The 16,314-nt window shown below is 58.1% G+C and overlaps 1 protein-coding gene across 1 annotated transcript; it reads right to left on the bottom strand.

Moving 5' to 3' along the window:
• Positions 1-6,733: 6,733 nt before the first annotated feature.
• On the bottom strand, positions 6,734-16,091 carry MEX3D (mex-3 RNA binding family member D). Its single transcript, XM_059697318.1, has 2 exons — positions 15,213-16,091; positions 6,734-9,009 (listed from the first exon to the last, which is right to left on the bottom strand). Exons 1-2 carry the CDS (start codon positions 15,802-15,804, stop codon positions 7,631-7,633), a joined length of 1,971 nt encoding a protein of 656 aa, XP_059553301.1. The 5' UTR covers positions 15,805-16,091; the 3' UTR covers positions 6,734-7,630.
• Between the last annotated feature and the right edge of the window lie 223 nt (positions 16,092-16,314).

Raw genomic sequence — 16,314 nt, 5'->3', positions numbered from 1 at the left:
TTAACTCTGGAGAATGAGGAACAGCTCGCCTTAATTGCATTCTACCTTTACCCCCGCCCGCCCTCTGAAGCTTCGCTGAACCGGCGGCCCTGGACCACCTCCTCATTGGCCCGTGGAGCACGTGACACAGACGCCTCCGCGAATCACCAGCAAGCCGCGAGGCCAAGGCGGCAGCATCCCGGGCGGCTTTGGGGCTGCTGCCATAGCAACCTGGTGTGACGTCACAAAGCCTCGCAGGGCCCGTCCTGCCTGCGGGCATCTGCTTCCCCATCTGCTCCAAGCCCCGGAACTGGAACTCGCCTGCGAGCTGAGGGCTTTCCTCTCTCGGTTAACAGATGAGGAACCTGAGGCACGCGGGTTGCCTCGAGATATAAGCTGCTGGGAGAAAAGGCAGGTGGACGTAGGCATGTCAACCTGGCCCCCCAAGTTTTTAAAATCCTGATGAATTATGCCAAGAGAAACAAGTCCAAAGGTCACATAACATAAGATTCCGTTTATGTAGCGTGTTTGAAATGACAACAGATGAGCGGTTGCCAGGGGATTAGAGATGGGAGGGGCTGAGGCTGTAACAGGGCAGCTGGAGGGGTCCTTGTGGTGGTGGATACAGGACCCTATTCAGTTGATACAACTGTAGACAATACACACACACACACACACACACACACACACACACACACACACACACACGAGAGAGAGAGAGAGAGAGAGAGAGAGAGAGAGAGAGAGAGAGAGGAAAGCAAGTAAAACTGGGAAATCAGAAATCTGGATAAAGCAGGTGATGGGATCCAGGTCAACATTCTGGTGGAGATATTGATTTCACTTTGCAAAATGCAGCCTTATTGGGGGAGACTGAGCAACGTGTACAATGGAATCTCTGCATTATTTCTTACAACTGCAGGGGAATCCACAATGAGCTCAATAAAAATTTCAATGAAAACATTCTGTTTAGCCTGGTCAGTGTGGCTCAGTGGTTGAGCGTTGTCCATGCACCAAGAGATCGCCGGTTGGATCCTGGTCAGGAGGCGGCCAATCAATGTTTCTCTCTCATCTATGTTTCTCTCCCTCTCCCTCTCCCTTCCTCTCTCTGAAATCAATAAAAACATTTTTTAAAAATTCTGTTTGCTGGTTCCTCAATAAAGCTAAATGTTAATTACCATATGACCCAGCAATTCCACGCCTAGGTATATATACCCAAGAGAATTTACAATAGGTGTTTAAAAACAATTGTGGCCCTGGCTGGTTTGGCTCAGTGAATAGAGCATCGGCCTGCGGACTGAAGAGTCCCGGGTTCGATTCCGGTCAAGGGCACATGCCTGGGTTCAGGTTCAGTCCCCAGTGGGAGGCATGCAGGAGGCAGCCAATTGATGATTCTCTCTCATCATTGATGTTTCTATCTTTTCTCCCTCTCCCTCTCTGAAATCAATAAAAATATATATTTTTTAAAAAACACCAAAACACAATTGTGTGCTCCAGCATTCAGAGTAGCCCTGTTCAAACAGCCCAAAGTGGAAACAACCTAAATCTCTAACAATGGATGACCGATAAGCAAAACGTGCTCCACCTGCCCAACAGACTGTTCTCAGCCATGCAAATGATGAAGTACTGACATTCCCCACTACTTGGATTGGCTTCGAAAAACATGACACTCAGTGGGAGAAGCCAGACTCAAAAGGCCACAGAGAGTGTGATTTCATATATGTGACATGTCCGCGGGCTAGAGAAGGGAAATGGATGTGACTGCTAGTGGGGACAGGGTCTCTTTTTGGGGTGATGGGATGTTCTGGAATGAGATAGAAGTGATGGTTGCATAATGTGAACCTACGTAATGCCACTGAATTACACTTTAAGAAGATTAAAATGGTAGATTTTACCTTATGTGAATTTTACCACAATTACAAAAACCCTGCTGCCCACATCTCACCCCAGACCGATCAGGGCTGATTCACGGGCTCCGGCCTCAGGTGTTTCTAAAGTCCCTCACCTGTCCTGAGGGACCACTGGGTTGGATCACACAGACAAGAACACAGGAACCAAATGCCAGGGGGCACATGTTTAGGTGGAATGTGAAACAAACCAGCTGTAAATAATAGCACAATACAACCAAGGCCATATAAACGCCGACCCGATTCTTGCTATTAAGAAATTGATGTTGCCCTGGCTGGTGTGGCTCAGTTGGTTGGACCGTTGTCCCGTGCACCAAAAGGTGGCAGGTTCCATTCCAGGTCAGGGCACATACCCAGGTTGCGGACTCAATTCCCAGTTGGGGTGGGTATGGGAGGCAACTGATCAATGCTTCTCTCTCTCTCTCTCTCTCTCTCTCTCTCTCTCTCTCTCTCTCTCTCTCTCTCTTTCTCCCCCCCCCCAAAATCAATAAAAAATATCCTCAGGTGATAATTTTTTAAAAGAGAAAGTAATGCTGTAAGTCAAATCACTATGCTGCACACCTACCAGTAAATTCCTAAAGTGCTGAATGTCGATTATATTTCAATAAAACCGGGGGAAAAGAAATTAGCGTTAAGCGTTTTAAGTCTCATCATGACACTGTGGCGATGGGATTTACTAAGCGTCTTTGTAGAGAAATGCAGTTGCCGCTGCGGAGCAATGGAGGGTGGGTGGGGAGCAGACGGAGGTGAACAGCTGAGACTTGTTGACACAAATGGCGCTAATGCCCCAGCTGTTCAGGGCTCCCCGGCTGCTGTGAGCAGGTTGTCGTGCGCAGCCCCGGCCACAAGGTGGCAGCAGAGCACCGGCTAGTCCGGTGGTCCATGCTGGCCGTCTGTGGCGCCCACTGAGAGAGAGTGTGGGGGAGGGGTGCGCAGGGACAGACGTGCTTGGGGGCTTTTGGCTTCTTTCCGGGCTGCTGCCCCAGATAAAACCCACTTCTGGCTGTGGTACCGATCCAGACGCTCAACCCATATCAATCAATGAGCCAGAATGACGTCTAGTCCATGTTAGCAACCTCCCCTCCCCTGTGCCCCAGGTTCCATTACTTCGTCCTCCTCTGCCGGCCAGGGCAGAGTTCCGGAAGCACAGAGGGGAGCTCAAGCTTATACTTCCCCCTGCAAATCAGTGGATGACTCTCTCCCCTCCCTCCACTCCTCATAATAACCAGATTTAGCAAAAATACCAGACACCCTGTTCAGTCTGAATTTCAGATAAATAACACATCTCTGTTAGGGAGAAGGGTGTCCCATGCAATATTTGAGATAAACTTATACTAAAAAAAAGAAAGATTTATTTATCTAAAATTCCAATTAATTGGGTGTCTTGTGTCCTCTAGGATGAACTGCTTCCGCTCTGCCACTGGGGGTTCTCTGTTAGTGGCTCCTGTGCCTTGGAATGGGCATGTGTTCATCCTTGGGACGGGGTAGGGGGCCGGGGCGGGGTAGGCGGTGGAGCATGTCAGCTCTGGGCAGGCCATAGAACCAGCCCTTTCTCCAAGAGGTTGGACAACTTTTAACATAGCTGTGTGCCGTTTCATACGGTCACTGTGACAAATGACCACAAATGAGTAGTGGCTTGAATGAGAACAATGCAAATTTATTCTGTGACCGTGCTGGAGGCCAGACATCCTAAGCCCAGGTGTGGGCAGGGCTGGCCCTTCTGGAGGCTCCAGGGAAGAGTCATTTTCGGCCTCTTCCAGCTTCTAAAGGAACTGAATCGCTGGCTCGTGGCCCTTCCTCCACCCTCACAGCCAGCAGCCCAGCCGCTGCCATCTCTGACTCTCACCCTCCTGCCTCCTGGTATGAGGACCCAGTGATGACCCTGGGCCTTCTGGGGAATCCGGGCTCATCCCCATCTCAGGGTCCTTGACTTAATCCCATCGCCAAAGTCCCTTCACCATGTGAGGCAACATGTCCACAGGTCCCATGGTCGGGGCTGGGGAAGTTTTGGGGTCAGCCCAGGAGCTGTCGTCCCTCCTCTGTGGCCTTTGTTGCTTTGGGACCACTGTGGTCAGGGCCTCCACGCACCCACACTCTTAACCATCTCAGGGCGTGGCAGCTGTCCTGCTGTCCTGCCTCTAAAACTACTGCACGATCTGCAGAGCAAACAGCGTCCCTAGATGTGTCCCTTTTTGTTTGGGGCCATGTCAGTTTACATTAAGCCCCAATAACATACAACATTCAATGTCTCAGTGCCACAAGCCACCTCTCATGCTCAGTCGCCCCATGTGTTGGACAGTGTGGATCTAGAACCTTCTCATCATTGCACCCAGTTCTAGAGGGATGTTGCCCAACACAGGAGCTACCAGATGTGGCTATTTGCATGTAAATTCCAGTGTGAGCCAGGGTGGCTTTCTTTTCTTAAAGGGGAGGGTCCAGGGGTGAGGTAGGCTGTGCCAAGTCCATGAACCAACAGGTACAAGTGACAAGGGAGTGAGAGCTTGCGCCCAGGACACTAGCCTCGGGTGTCCCTACATATGCTGAGGTGTGGAGAAGCTATATGCACAGGGGACTTGTTTTTGCTGCACAAAAGAATGCTTGCCAGCTCCCTGGCCAGGAACGTGGTCCCCGTAGGTGGTTATGAGTTTGGGTTATTCCAACTCTCAGTGGCTTAAACAAAAAGAAGGAGGGCTTATTGGTGCTCATAACTGAGAGGGCGGGATGGGCTGCCTTCAGACAGGACTGCAGCCAGGGCCTCAAACAGCAAGCTCCAGAATCTACCTCTGGCCCCCTCTTGGCTCTCCCTGAGGGCCTCAGCAGCTCTGGCTTTCCTCTTATGAGCTTCCTAAGCCCCAGCAGGGAGTAAGCACAACCCTCAGAAGTTTCTGGAAAGTCCTGGGACAGCACAGGCCCAGGCCACCAGGTATGACAGCACCACCCCCTGGTTTGTGACTCCACTCCATTTACTGTTCCATCTTTCAAAACCCCTTGAGAGCTCTAGCCAGGCTAGATTTGGGCCTAAGTGCTGGGCTTGACCCTCCTGTGGCCAGTCATCCAGCTACCTCATCATTCTCCACCCCCTGCCCAGCTCCTGCTCATCCTGAGCAGTTTTTTTAAAAAAAAATATATATATTTTTATTGATTTCAGAGAGGAAGGGAGAGATAGAAACATCAATGATGAGAGGGAATCATTGATGGGCTGCTTCTTGCACGCCCCCTACTGGGGATTGAGCCGGAAACCCGGGCATGTGCCCTTGACCGGATTTGAACTGGGGACCCTTCAGTCTGCAGGCCCACACTCTATCCACTGAGCCAAACTGGCCAGGGCTCCTGAGCAGTTTTGACGTGCCTCTTCTCTTTCCAAATTACAGCTGATTCACCCAGGGCTGTCAAAAGGCAAACCTTACCTAATGCACACCTCAGCTCCTTGCAGACCCCAGCCCCTCTCCCGCCCCCACCATTGTGCCCACTCCCTTTGGGACCCTGATTTGAGCTCCAGCCTCCACTTCCTTCCCAAGAACTCTCTACTACTCCCCCCCCTCCCCCCTCCCCTAACCCTAACCCACAGGGGCTGCCCTTTCTCTTTGTGATCTCCACAGCCTCACCTCCCTGCCACCTCCACCCGCTCCTGCAGTCTGGCTGTGGCCTGACCTCACCCCAGATCACCTGGGGCCACTGCAGCCCTGTCCAACTTCACCACTGAACTGTGGGCTGGGCCAGGTTAAGCAATGCTTGCCACCTGTATCGGTCTCCCGTGACTGCCAGAGCAAATTACCATGAAGTGGGCATCTTAAAACAATGGGCACTTTTTCTCTCAAGGTACCGGAGGCCAGAAGCCCCGAATCGAGACGTGGCGGGGCCGTGCTCCCTCCCCAGGCTCCAGGGGAGGGTCCTTCCTGCCTCTTCTGGTTTCTGGGGGATCTGGGCCTCCCTTGACCTATGACCTTACCACCCAGCCTCTGCCTTGTCCTCCTCCCCACATAGTGTCTGAGTTAGAAATCTCCCGCCGCATGCCTGTCTCTCCTCTTCTGCCCCTTATAAGGATACTGGTCACTGGACTTAGGGCCACCCCAATCCAGAATGACCTCATCTCAAGAGCCTTAATTATATACCCACGAGGACCCTTTCTCCAAATAAGGTCCCGATCACAGGTTCTGGGGGATAAATCTTTACGGCCATGATTCAACCTGCTTGACCCCCTGAGCCTCACCAAAGCTGGGACTGTGGACGTGGGATCACCTGGTTTTACAGATGGGGAATCCCAGACAGGGCTGGGCTGGCTCCCCGCACGTGTGTGGCTTTTCCTGATCCCCACCCCATGCCCTGACGCCCCAGCAGGATTCAGCCCTCCAGGTGCTTCCCCGCAGCCAGAGGGTCTGATGTGATGACACTCACGGGGTTCACTGTCCTTGGGGTTCTCTGTCCACCTGTGGCTCATCACTCAGATATCCTTTTGGGATGGGAGGTATTAGGACCCAGGAGGCAGATTCCCAGACCTCAGCATCCCCATCTGCACAGTGACAGGTGGATCCTGTCTAGGGGGGACTGGGGGCCCCACACACACCAGAGCTGGGAAGGTGCCCCAAGAAGGCAGCCTGGCACTGCCACTTCCACAGTGGCCATAACTGACCCCACGGTTGGCCAGCCCCAGTCTCAGGGAAGGGGGCCTGGCAGGACCAACAGATCTCATGGTCTCGTCTGGAACAGGCAGAGCCTGGCTTGCAGTAGAACCTGGAATGGGGTACCCCAAATTCCTTTATCTGGAAGATGGAAGGTGAGGAGCTGGGTCTGAGGGTCCCTCCCATAACCCAACCTCTCCACGCCCACCGGCCCCACACCACGCCAAGGGCTCGCACGTCATAAAAAGACTTTATTAAGAAGGCTTTGGAGTCAAAAAATAAAACTCTTGATACAATTTTCTGAACCCTTAAGTCAGCTCAGCAAATATATAATCAGTAATTTAGCTGCGTAAGATTAAAGGTCCGTTACTTTAAAATAAAATATATTTTAGTTCTTAAAATTTATTCCATAAAGTACATACATATTTCCCTATAAATTTGCTACATATACACAAGAGGTAAAAAGTAAAAGTAAAAAAAAAAAAAAAAACAATTTAAAAAAATTTAAAAACGGACAACATAAACCACAGCAGAAGAGGATTAATAATTAAAAATAAAAAAGTTAGAAATTTCTGGTTGGGATGCCCCTGTGCCCCTCCCCCCTCCCCCCTCCGGCCTTCCTGGGGCTGACCTACAAAAGGGTGACCAGTTAGCCCCAAAAAGGGAGTGAAAAGGTAGTAAAAATGTCACCATCCTCCCGGTGGAACTTTCTGCAGAGGCTGCCACCCTGTAAAAACAACACTGTCGGATCAGAAATCCACTTCATAGAAAAGGAGGGCAACTGATGGCTGTAAAAATTTTTTTCTTTAAAAAGATCACCCTGGGGGTGTAGGTGTGTGTGTGTCTCAAATAAAAAGTGCAACAGACCTTTTCTCTCTGGTTTATTTTAACCTGTCAACTCAATACTGTTATTTGTTAAGAACTGAGGTGCCACTGGGCTGCCGGGTCACTGTCTCCATGCCTGGGACCGGAGTTAAAGCTCATCTGTAAACACTGGCCACACTGCCCCCTGCCCGCCCCCGGCCTGCCCCTCCACCCCTGCCCTCCTCTCTCCTCCCCCAGCCCGGCCCAGAGCACGTGCCCACTCCAGGGGCCGCAGGGTGGCCCCGTGGCCGCGGGAGCGACTCGTTAGGAAAAGATATGAATGGCCTGCGTGGCGGGCGTGCGGCAGGCGGGGCACTCGGGCTCGCTCTTGCCGCAGATGCGCACAGCGCAGTCCATGCAGAAGAGGTTGTGGCCGCAGGGCACCAGCGCGGCCATCACCTCGCCTTCCGCACACACCACGCACTCCCGCACCAGGGCCGGGCCGGGGGCGGCGGAGGCCACGGGCACCCCGGGCCCGGAGGTCGCGGCGGCTGAGGGCTTGCGGCTGATCTCGGAGGCGCTGGAGTCCAGGGGGGGGCATGTGGAGGCTGAGGAGCTGCTGGGCAGCGAGGTGGCCGTGGAGAAGCTGCTGCTGCTCGAGAAAGATGACAGGGAGCCCTGCGGGGGCCGCCAGGGCAGGGCGCCCACCGGGTCGGGGGGGCCGCGGCGGGCCAGCGGGAGCTCCAGGCCCAGGCCCCCCGGTTCCGGCAGCGTCGGGGAGTGTCGCGGGGTACCAGCCCCGCTGCTGCGCCGGACACCGGGGGCCGGTGGTGCCGGGGCCCCGTTGACGAAGGCCGGCACGGGCGCAGCGCGCTCAAAGGGGGCCCAGATGGTGGCTGCTGCGGGCACGGTCAGGTCCAGCGCCAGGAAGTCGAAGCCGAAGTCACAGTCCTCGGGGGCAGGTGGCCCAGTCGGGGCTCCAGGGCCGTCCCCGCCGAAGGTGAAGCCCCCGTTGCCGGAGCCGCCATAGGGGCTGGCGGGGCCCGTGTCCGGCACTGGCGGTCCTCCGCGGCTGCTGGGGTAGAAGGCCTCGGGGCCCCCCGGGGCGCCCAGGGTACTGTCCCCCCGGAGGCTGGCGCTAGGCAGGGTGGGCCGCCGCCCGGGGTTGGGGGCCTTGGCCCAGAGGCCGGCAGCGGCTCCGAGCAGGTCCAGGCAGACGTCGGTGCCGTTGGCGTGGAAGTCACTGTCGGGGCCGGCGTCGGTGAAGGCGCCGGTGCGCAGCGTGATGTGCGCCTCGATCTCCTCCCGGGCCCGGTCCACGTTCTCGGGCATGCCCGTGACCGCGAACACCGGCTCCTTGTCCCGCCCGGGCGTCACGATGTATGTGTGCGTCCGCTGCTGGATGCGCTTGATGGTGGCGCCTTTGGGCCCCACGACCAGCCCCACCACGCGGTAGGGCACGCGCACCTGGATGGTGGTCTGTCCCGGCAGGTTGGGTGGGCCCTGCGCAGTGCCGGGCAGCCCACCGGCCTTGCTGCGGGTCGCACGGATCACCGAGAAGTGCTCCGCCGCGGACAGGATCTCGCGTTTGGCCATCTCCACGTCCTCCTGGCGGCCAGTTACGATGAAGACGGGCTCCTCCCCACGCACCGGCGTCTTGATGTATGTGTTCGTCTTGGCCCGCAGAGCCTTGATTTTGCACCCTGGGTTGGGGGGGGAGGGGAACATGGTGAGGACCGGGACCCCTCCCCAGGTCAGCCTGTCTGGGGCACCAGCTGTAGGGGCCAGGCCAGCTGGGAGCCTCCATTTGGGGGCTGTGCCCCCGTGGCATTTTGTCATCTCAGACATACCACATCCTACCCTGGGACCTGGGACCTTAGTTTCTCCTCTGGTCATGCGAGGGACCCCAGGGGCCCTGGCACAGGTGCAACACGCTGGGTGCCCCTGGGGTTGGCAAAAAAGCAAGAAGGCAAGGACTCTGTTGTGGGTTGAATAGTGTCCCCTAAAATTCATGTCCGTCCAGAACATGAGAATGGCTCTTACTTGGAAATGGGGCATCTACAAGTGTAACTAGTTAAGGCGAGGTCACCATAGGGTAGAGTGGCCCTGAATGCAAGTGGGACACACAGAATCCGCCATGTGACAAGGCGGGCGTTGCAGTGACATGGCTACAAGCCAAGGGACACCAAGCACTGCTGGCAGCCACCAGAGGCTGGGAGCGCGCATGGGACAGACTGTCCCCCAGGGCCTCTGGAGGGCGCACACCCCTGCCAGCACCTTGATTTCAGATTTCCAGCCTCCAGAACGAACGAGAGAATTTCTATTGCTTCAAGCTATTCAGCTGATTATGTCAGCCCTAGGCTGTGAGTGCAGATCCTCCGGCATCACCCCCTCTCTGACAGGTGTGGAAACCCAGGCTCAAACTGTGTAAGCTGCCTACGATTTTCTTCTGACCAAGTGACCCTTCAGCCCCATGCAGGTGAGGTGAGGCCTCAGCCCAATGTAGACTCCTAGGCCTGAACTCAGGACACCTTCCGAGGTCCTGGGGGGCCTGGCCTCCGAGGGAAGCTCAGGGGCAGCTGATCAGGGCCTCTGGTAGTGGTGCCTGCCCGGGTCCCTGATACCCACCCCTCCAGGGCCTTCTGAGACATCGTGAGTCCAGGCCAGGGAATCTGGAAGACCGACCCCCCCCATCCCCCGCCCTGCCACCTCAGGGGAGGCTAGAGGGACACAGTGATATTGTGTCAATACAGAGGTGGCATTGAGAGGAGTAACAGTGTTGCTAGCTTCACAACACTGAAAGACATAAAATTAGCAGAATCATGCCCTGGCCCTGTTTCTAAATGCTTAGAGCCTGACCAACACACCAGAGGGTCACGGTCGCTTCCCATCAAGGGCACGTACCTGAGTTGTAGGTTTGATCCCACCAATGGGAAGCAACCAATGGATGTCTCTCTCTCTCACATTGATGTTTCTCTCTCTCCGCCCCTCTTCCACTCTCTCTGGAGTTAGATGGAAAAAGTATCCTTGGGTGAGGATTAACAAAAGAAAAAAAAAAAGAAAGAAAAAAAATGTTAGCAGGATCAGCATGTCTGCCCAGAAAGAAAACAAGGAGATGGTGCCTAGGCCAGGAGACCGCTCACTGCAGAGGTGGTAGGGGGCATCCAGGGGCAGCCTGACCCTAATCTCAAGACAGTAGCTCCCCAACCAGGACCTTGAGCAAAAGCAGGGCAGGTGAATTGGGGTCAGAAATCTCCGAGGGAGGGGCTGCGTTCCTACCACCTCCATGCCCCACCTCCTGGGTCCTTAGTCACCCCACCACCACCACCAAAGCTGTGTTGTCTCAAAGGCATTCTCTTTGGCTCCCCAAACCCACCCTGACCTGTGGCTGCTCCAAACCTGCCCTGATGGTCTGTCCCCTCCCTACCTGGCAAACTCCCTCTGCCTTGGCCATGCTGCCCCCCACACAAAACAGTGTCCTCACCGTCCTCACCCCCCCGTCCTGGCCCTTCTTTGCATCACATTGCAGCCTGGTACTCCCTCCTCCCGGAAGCCCAACATGACTGGGCCAGGAGAAAGGGGGGACTGGGCCAGGAACTTCCAGAGTTCCTCCTGCCACCATGTCTGACTTTCAGAACTTCCGGAAGCCAGGCAGTGGTTCTCGACCTTCCTAATGCCGCGACCCTTTAATACAGGTCCTCATGTTGTGGTGACCCCCAACCATGAAATTATTTTCGTTGCTACTTCATAACTGTAATGTTGCTACTGTTATGAATCATAATGTAAATATCTGATACGCAGGATGTATTTTCATTGTTACAAATTGAACATAATTAAAGCATAGTGATTCATCACAAAAACAATATGTAATTATATATGTGCTTTCCGATGGTCTTTGGCGACCCCTGTGAAAGGGTCGTTTGACCCCAAAGGGGTCGCGACGCACAGGTTGAGAACCGCTGCTCTAAGGGCTAGTAAACTGGGGATTGCCCTGGGCCCTTGGGGGAACCTTCCTGTACCTCAATTCCCTCGCCCATAAAAGGAGGGCTGAAACCTAGCCTCACAGATTTGGGGCTGGACCCAAAGGGCCAGGGTCCCAGGCAGACGCCCTGCCCCTGAAATGTCTGTTTCTCGCAGAGCCACGTGCGGAGGGAATCTACTGAGGCCTGGAGGAAGGGGGGGTTTGCCAAAGGAGACCCTCCCACCCCAACCGCTGATCTGTACAGATGAGTAAGTGGGCCTTGAACCCAAGCACAAGGCTGGAGCGATGAGTCCCTAAGGTGGGTGAGGGCAGGAGAGGGACCATGCAGCTTCCCCTTGGGTGGCCCGAATGGAGCCCTTAGTGGCCAAGCGGCTCTACTTTACTGACTGCACTCCAGCTGTGACACCTGTTGGCCCCCAAACCCAACTCATGTGAAGACCGTGAGAGGGGGCAGAGCTTGGGAGGGTGGGATTGTCCAGTCGAGGAAATTGGGGATCCACAGTGATCCGGGACACACCCCCTACCCCAGTGGGGATGATAGAGTGCAGTGAGAGTGGATGGTGAGCCCTGGCTGGTGTTGCTCCATGGTTAGGGTGTCAGCCTGCACACTGAAGGGTCACAAGTTCGATCCCTGGCCCTGGCCTGCAGGAGGCAACGAATCTATGTATCTCTCTCAAAATGATGTTTCTCTCTCTCGCCCTCCCTCCAATTTAAAAAAAAAGCAATGGAAGAAATATTCTCCTTGGGTGAGAATTAACAACAAAAAGAGTGGGTGGTGTCAGGGGGCTGAGTCCCATGCCTGGGGAACTCTGGGGGCCACCACTGATAGGTGGGCACAGACTGAAATGCGGGTTCCTCGGCACTGCCCTCGGGATGCCAACTCAAGAGAACGGGGTGTGCTTGGAAACTGGAGAGAGCCCTCCGGGCTGACACTGTCCTGCCTCAGGCCCTAAGCAACCCTCCCCTCAAAGTGGGAAGGCTAGTGGATGAGGGCAGCCCTTTGCCTCCCATCACTCACATGACCCCCTTATGGGGTCCTGGCCATACCCATGTGCTGGCACTCAGAGAACCAGGCCCCACAGGTGACCACAGGCTACACCTGTCCACAAAGCCTCAAGGTATGAGGGGAGGGAGGACACGGGCGGAGGAGCACTCCCCCAGAGGAACAGCGGGGGCAGAGCTCCGGAAGCAGGACAGGGCTCGGACAAGTTCCCACAACCAGGCAAGGCCCAAGTGGCCTGCGGTCCTGGTGGGCCACGTCACAGCAGGGAGGTCTGGGAAGGAAGCTGGCTTGTCTGTGACACACGGACACGGGAAGCAGGACTGGTCTATAACTGCCAACACAAGGAGCCCCCAACCCCAGCATGGGCACCTCTTTACTTCTATGCCCCACAGTGGATAGACAGGAACACATAGGCATGGACCCCAACACCCCTGCAGTGTCCTGGCTGCCAGAACGGACACCTGATACCTGCAGGGTTGGGGCCAGAGAACACAATGGGAGACCATTCCAGGCCACCATCCACAGCCTGACCTCAGAGATGGAAGAGACCTGAGGCCCTGCCTTCATCATCCTGCACAGACCCAACACGACCACGCCCAGCCCTGGTCAAGGCATGGGCACAGACTCATCCTGCGTACAGGACATGGATGGCAAGGGGGGGGGAGGATGGGCCCAAGGTCACCCCCATGGCCAGGGCACCAGCCTCCCAGGAAGCAGGGTAGGCAAAGCCAGTGAGATCAGGGTTCAAATCCCAGCCCGGCCTCGTCCCTCACAGCCTCTTCCTCCTGTGCCTTCTTGGGGAGGGGCGGCCCTGAATCTAGGAATTGACAGAAAAGGATGAGTAATTGAGGGCAGGCTGTGCCCCCTGCGCTGGGGAGAGCCTGAGCAGTAAGGAGGGGCAGGCCTGGCATCCAGGGACCCACAAGGTAGAGAGTGGGGTGGGTGATGGGAGGAGGGAAGGGGTGGGGCTGGGGCAGTCTTTCAGGGTGTGCTTGAGAACTGGGTGGGAGAGGATGGGAGCCGCAAATGGCTCTGGAGCTGGGGCAATGCAACCTGTCCTAGTATTCAGGCTCCCTCCCTGGTACCCTGTACCCCATTTGTGGGGTGGTTACTGAGTGCCAGACTGGGGTTACAACCAGTGCCTTAGGAATCCACACACAAACCCTGAGGGGGGTGCTGCCCCCCACTACAGAGAAGGGCTCTCGTTTGCCCAGGGTCACGGGGCCTCCTCAGTCTACAGGACTCACTGTATTGCCTAGTTTTCTTTGTTGTCCACAACCACCAAGAATACAGGCTGGCACCCAACAACCAGGTGCCAAAAGCACAGCCGGGAGGTTGGGTGGAGCCTGAGGCCCAGGCTCACTCTGCCACACCACTCGGCCTGCGGCTACAGTTCCAGTGCCCTCTGCCTGACTCCCGTCACCACCTGTAAGGCCTCTCCCTCAGGTGTCAAGACCGCATGTTCACACAAAACACACCTCATGCTCCACTGCACAACAGATGAGCCTAGTGATTTGGGGCAAATGGCCCCCAGGCATCGGTGTCCACACTTGCCCACCACACCTGCCCACCCGCAGGCTTCTGGACACTCAATGTGTAACTACCTGTTACATGTCCCAGTGCAGTTACGGGGGACAGGAGTGGGGAAGTGGGGGCCTGTATAGGAAAGGTGGTGAAGCAGAACTGTGTGGCATGGGTCTAGCCATGTCTGAGCCCGAAGGCGGCGGGCAGGGTTCAGAAAGGAACCCATCTTCACTCCTGATGGTGGATCTCAGCACCACACCTGGCACTCCTTGTGTCCACATGTGGAAAGGACAAATGAATGACCAGAGGGCTTGCTGGCCGAGCCACCCCACCCACTGGAACCAGCAGAGGACGGTGCCTAGAGCATCACTGTGGTCCTCTGCTTGTGGTGGTGGTGAGGGTGACAGGCCACCTTATAATTCAGGTCACCACCCACCCTTCTCTGGCTGCTGTTCCTAAGGGCCCAGAGGCTGGGACACCCCCCTCCCAGCCTGAATGTCCTTTGGCCCTACCTAAAGCCCCGCCCAGGCCCCACCCCAAGTTCTAGAACCTGGCTGACCACAGGAGGCCAGCAGGGAGGGGGGGGTGTGGGCAGGAAGGCAGGAGAAAGTTGAGGCTGGTGGGCAGGCAGCTAACAGGGTGGGTGGGTATGTGGGCACTGCCCACCACCCTCCGCCCACCCCGCAGCTCCAGGGCCAATGAGCGGCGGCCAGCCTGATGTCACCCTGCAAATCTGAGTCTGGCTCTCTAACAAAGAGAACAATGGGGCGGCCACAGGGAAGCTCGGCAATGCCACCGAGGGGACCCCTACATCCAGGGCCTGTCTCCCACCTGCCTGCTAGGCTACGGCCATGGGTTGGAGCCCCTTTTACAACGGGTCCTTCCACATACCCCCAAATTCCCGACGCACTGAGGGCAGGGTGGGACCCTGTCTCATCCTGTCCTGCCCCCACACCCCAGCAGGGTCCCCAGGCTGGCAAGCCCTGACGTACCCTTTGTGCGGCCAAACTTCTCACATCACCCTAACGGAGCACCCCCCAACCCGAGTCGGCCCGCCCCATGCATGTTTTGAGGAGACCACCGAGCCGGGGCCCTGGTCCCCAGGACGGCACAGCCCAGGGCTCCGCAGCAGCGCTGCACCTTCCGCGCTGGAGGCGCCCAGACAAAGGCAGCGGTGGGGCCGGAGCGCGGTGGGGGGGAGCGCGGGCTGCGCCCAAGTTTCTCTCGCGGGCCGAAGGCAGGACAAAGGCACAGGCACAGGCGGCCACTGAGGCCAAAGCCCACGCGGGGCGTGGCCTGTGTCTGGCTGGCGGCCGCGGGCTGGGCTGGGGCGGCCCCGGCCCCGGAGCAGCCGCGCGGAGACCCCCGGAACTGCGCCCCCGACGGCGGCCACTCACCCTGGCGACCCACGATCTCCGCGACGTGCTCGGAGCTGGGTACCGGCACGCACTCGGTCATGTTCACGCTCTTCTTGCGGCTGCCAATCACGCTCATCTGCTCGGCCAGCAGCGTCGGGGGGCCCAGCGCAGCGGGGTGGGCCGTGAAGCTCGCGAACACATCGGGCGGCGACGGCCGGGGCGGCGGGGGGCTGACGTCGGGCTCCAGGAGCGGCAGCGGGCCCGGGGCCACGGCCACCACGGGCGCGCCCGCCTCGGGCCCGTCGGGGGGCGTAGGCTCCACGGCGGCCCCGCCGTCCGCGCCCCGCGCCGCCGCCGCCACGCCATCCCCGCTGCCCACAGCTGCCCCCTCCTCGTCCTGGTCGCCCGCGCCCCCCAGCCCCAGCACCGAGAGCTGGTTCAGCGCGAGGCGCAGCGCGGCGGCCGCGTCGTCGGGCTCGGGTGGCGGCCGGGGCGCAGGAGCGGCCTCCTCGGCGGCCTCGGGTGCGGGCGGCGGCTGAGCACCTGGGCTGGGGTCCCCGCTGGCCGCCGCCCCAGGCCCGTTGCCGCCCGCGCCCCCGCTGCCGTCGGGCTGGCCGATGGAGCCGGACATGGCGCTAGCGCTCAGGCCCGCGCCCCTGCCTCTGGGCCGCCGGCCGCCCGCGCCGCCGCCGCCCGCGCCGCCGCCCTCCGCCTCTAAGAGCTCGGCCGCCGGCCGCCGGCATCCAGCGGCGGGGCGGGAGCGGCGGGGGCGCGGCGGCGCGGGGCTGCTCGGGGCCGCGGGAGGCGCGGCGGCGGCGCGACTCTGCTCGCTCTAGGCGGCGGCAGCGGCGGCGGGGATCTCGGCGGCGTCGGCGGCGGCGGCGGCGCGGACGCTCCTTCCCTCCCGCCCTCCCGCCGCCCTCCCTCCAGCCGCCCGCCCCGCCCCGGCCCCGCCCCCGTGACGCGCGTGCGGCCAACAATGGGGCTCCGGGCAGGGCGCACGCGCGGGGCGGGGCGGGGTGCGGTCACATGGGCGCCGGCCACCCTTGCCTGGGGCGCTCGGGCGGGTCCTGCGCGCCTGCAGGTGCGGGCGCTGCTGAAGGTAGGTGCCCGCGGCGCCCTGTTGCCGGAGAGCCCGCCT

This window comes from Myotis daubentonii, chromosome 5, assembly GCF_963259705.1.
Source record: "Myotis daubentonii chromosome 5, mMyoDau2.1, whole genome shotgun sequence".
In the NCBI taxonomy this organism is placed as follows: domain Eukaryota; kingdom Metazoa; phylum Chordata; class Mammalia; order Chiroptera; family Vespertilionidae; genus Myotis; species Myotis daubentonii.
Note: the sequence above shows the minus strand (reverse complement) of the source record. Positions and strands in the feature narration are given on the sequence as shown.

What these genes read in the sequence shown, in the direction of transcription:
- MEX3D (XM_059697318.1), bottom strand. Translation starts at nt 15,804, where the DNA reads ATGTCCGGCTCCATCGGCCAGCCCGACGGCAGCGGGGGCGCGGGCGGC. An exon ending in GGAGATCGTGGGTCGCCAGG is followed by an intron (nt 9,010 to 15,212) that starts GTGAGTGGCCGC and finishes CCCCCAACCCAG; the next exon opens with GGTGCAAAATCAAGGCTCTG.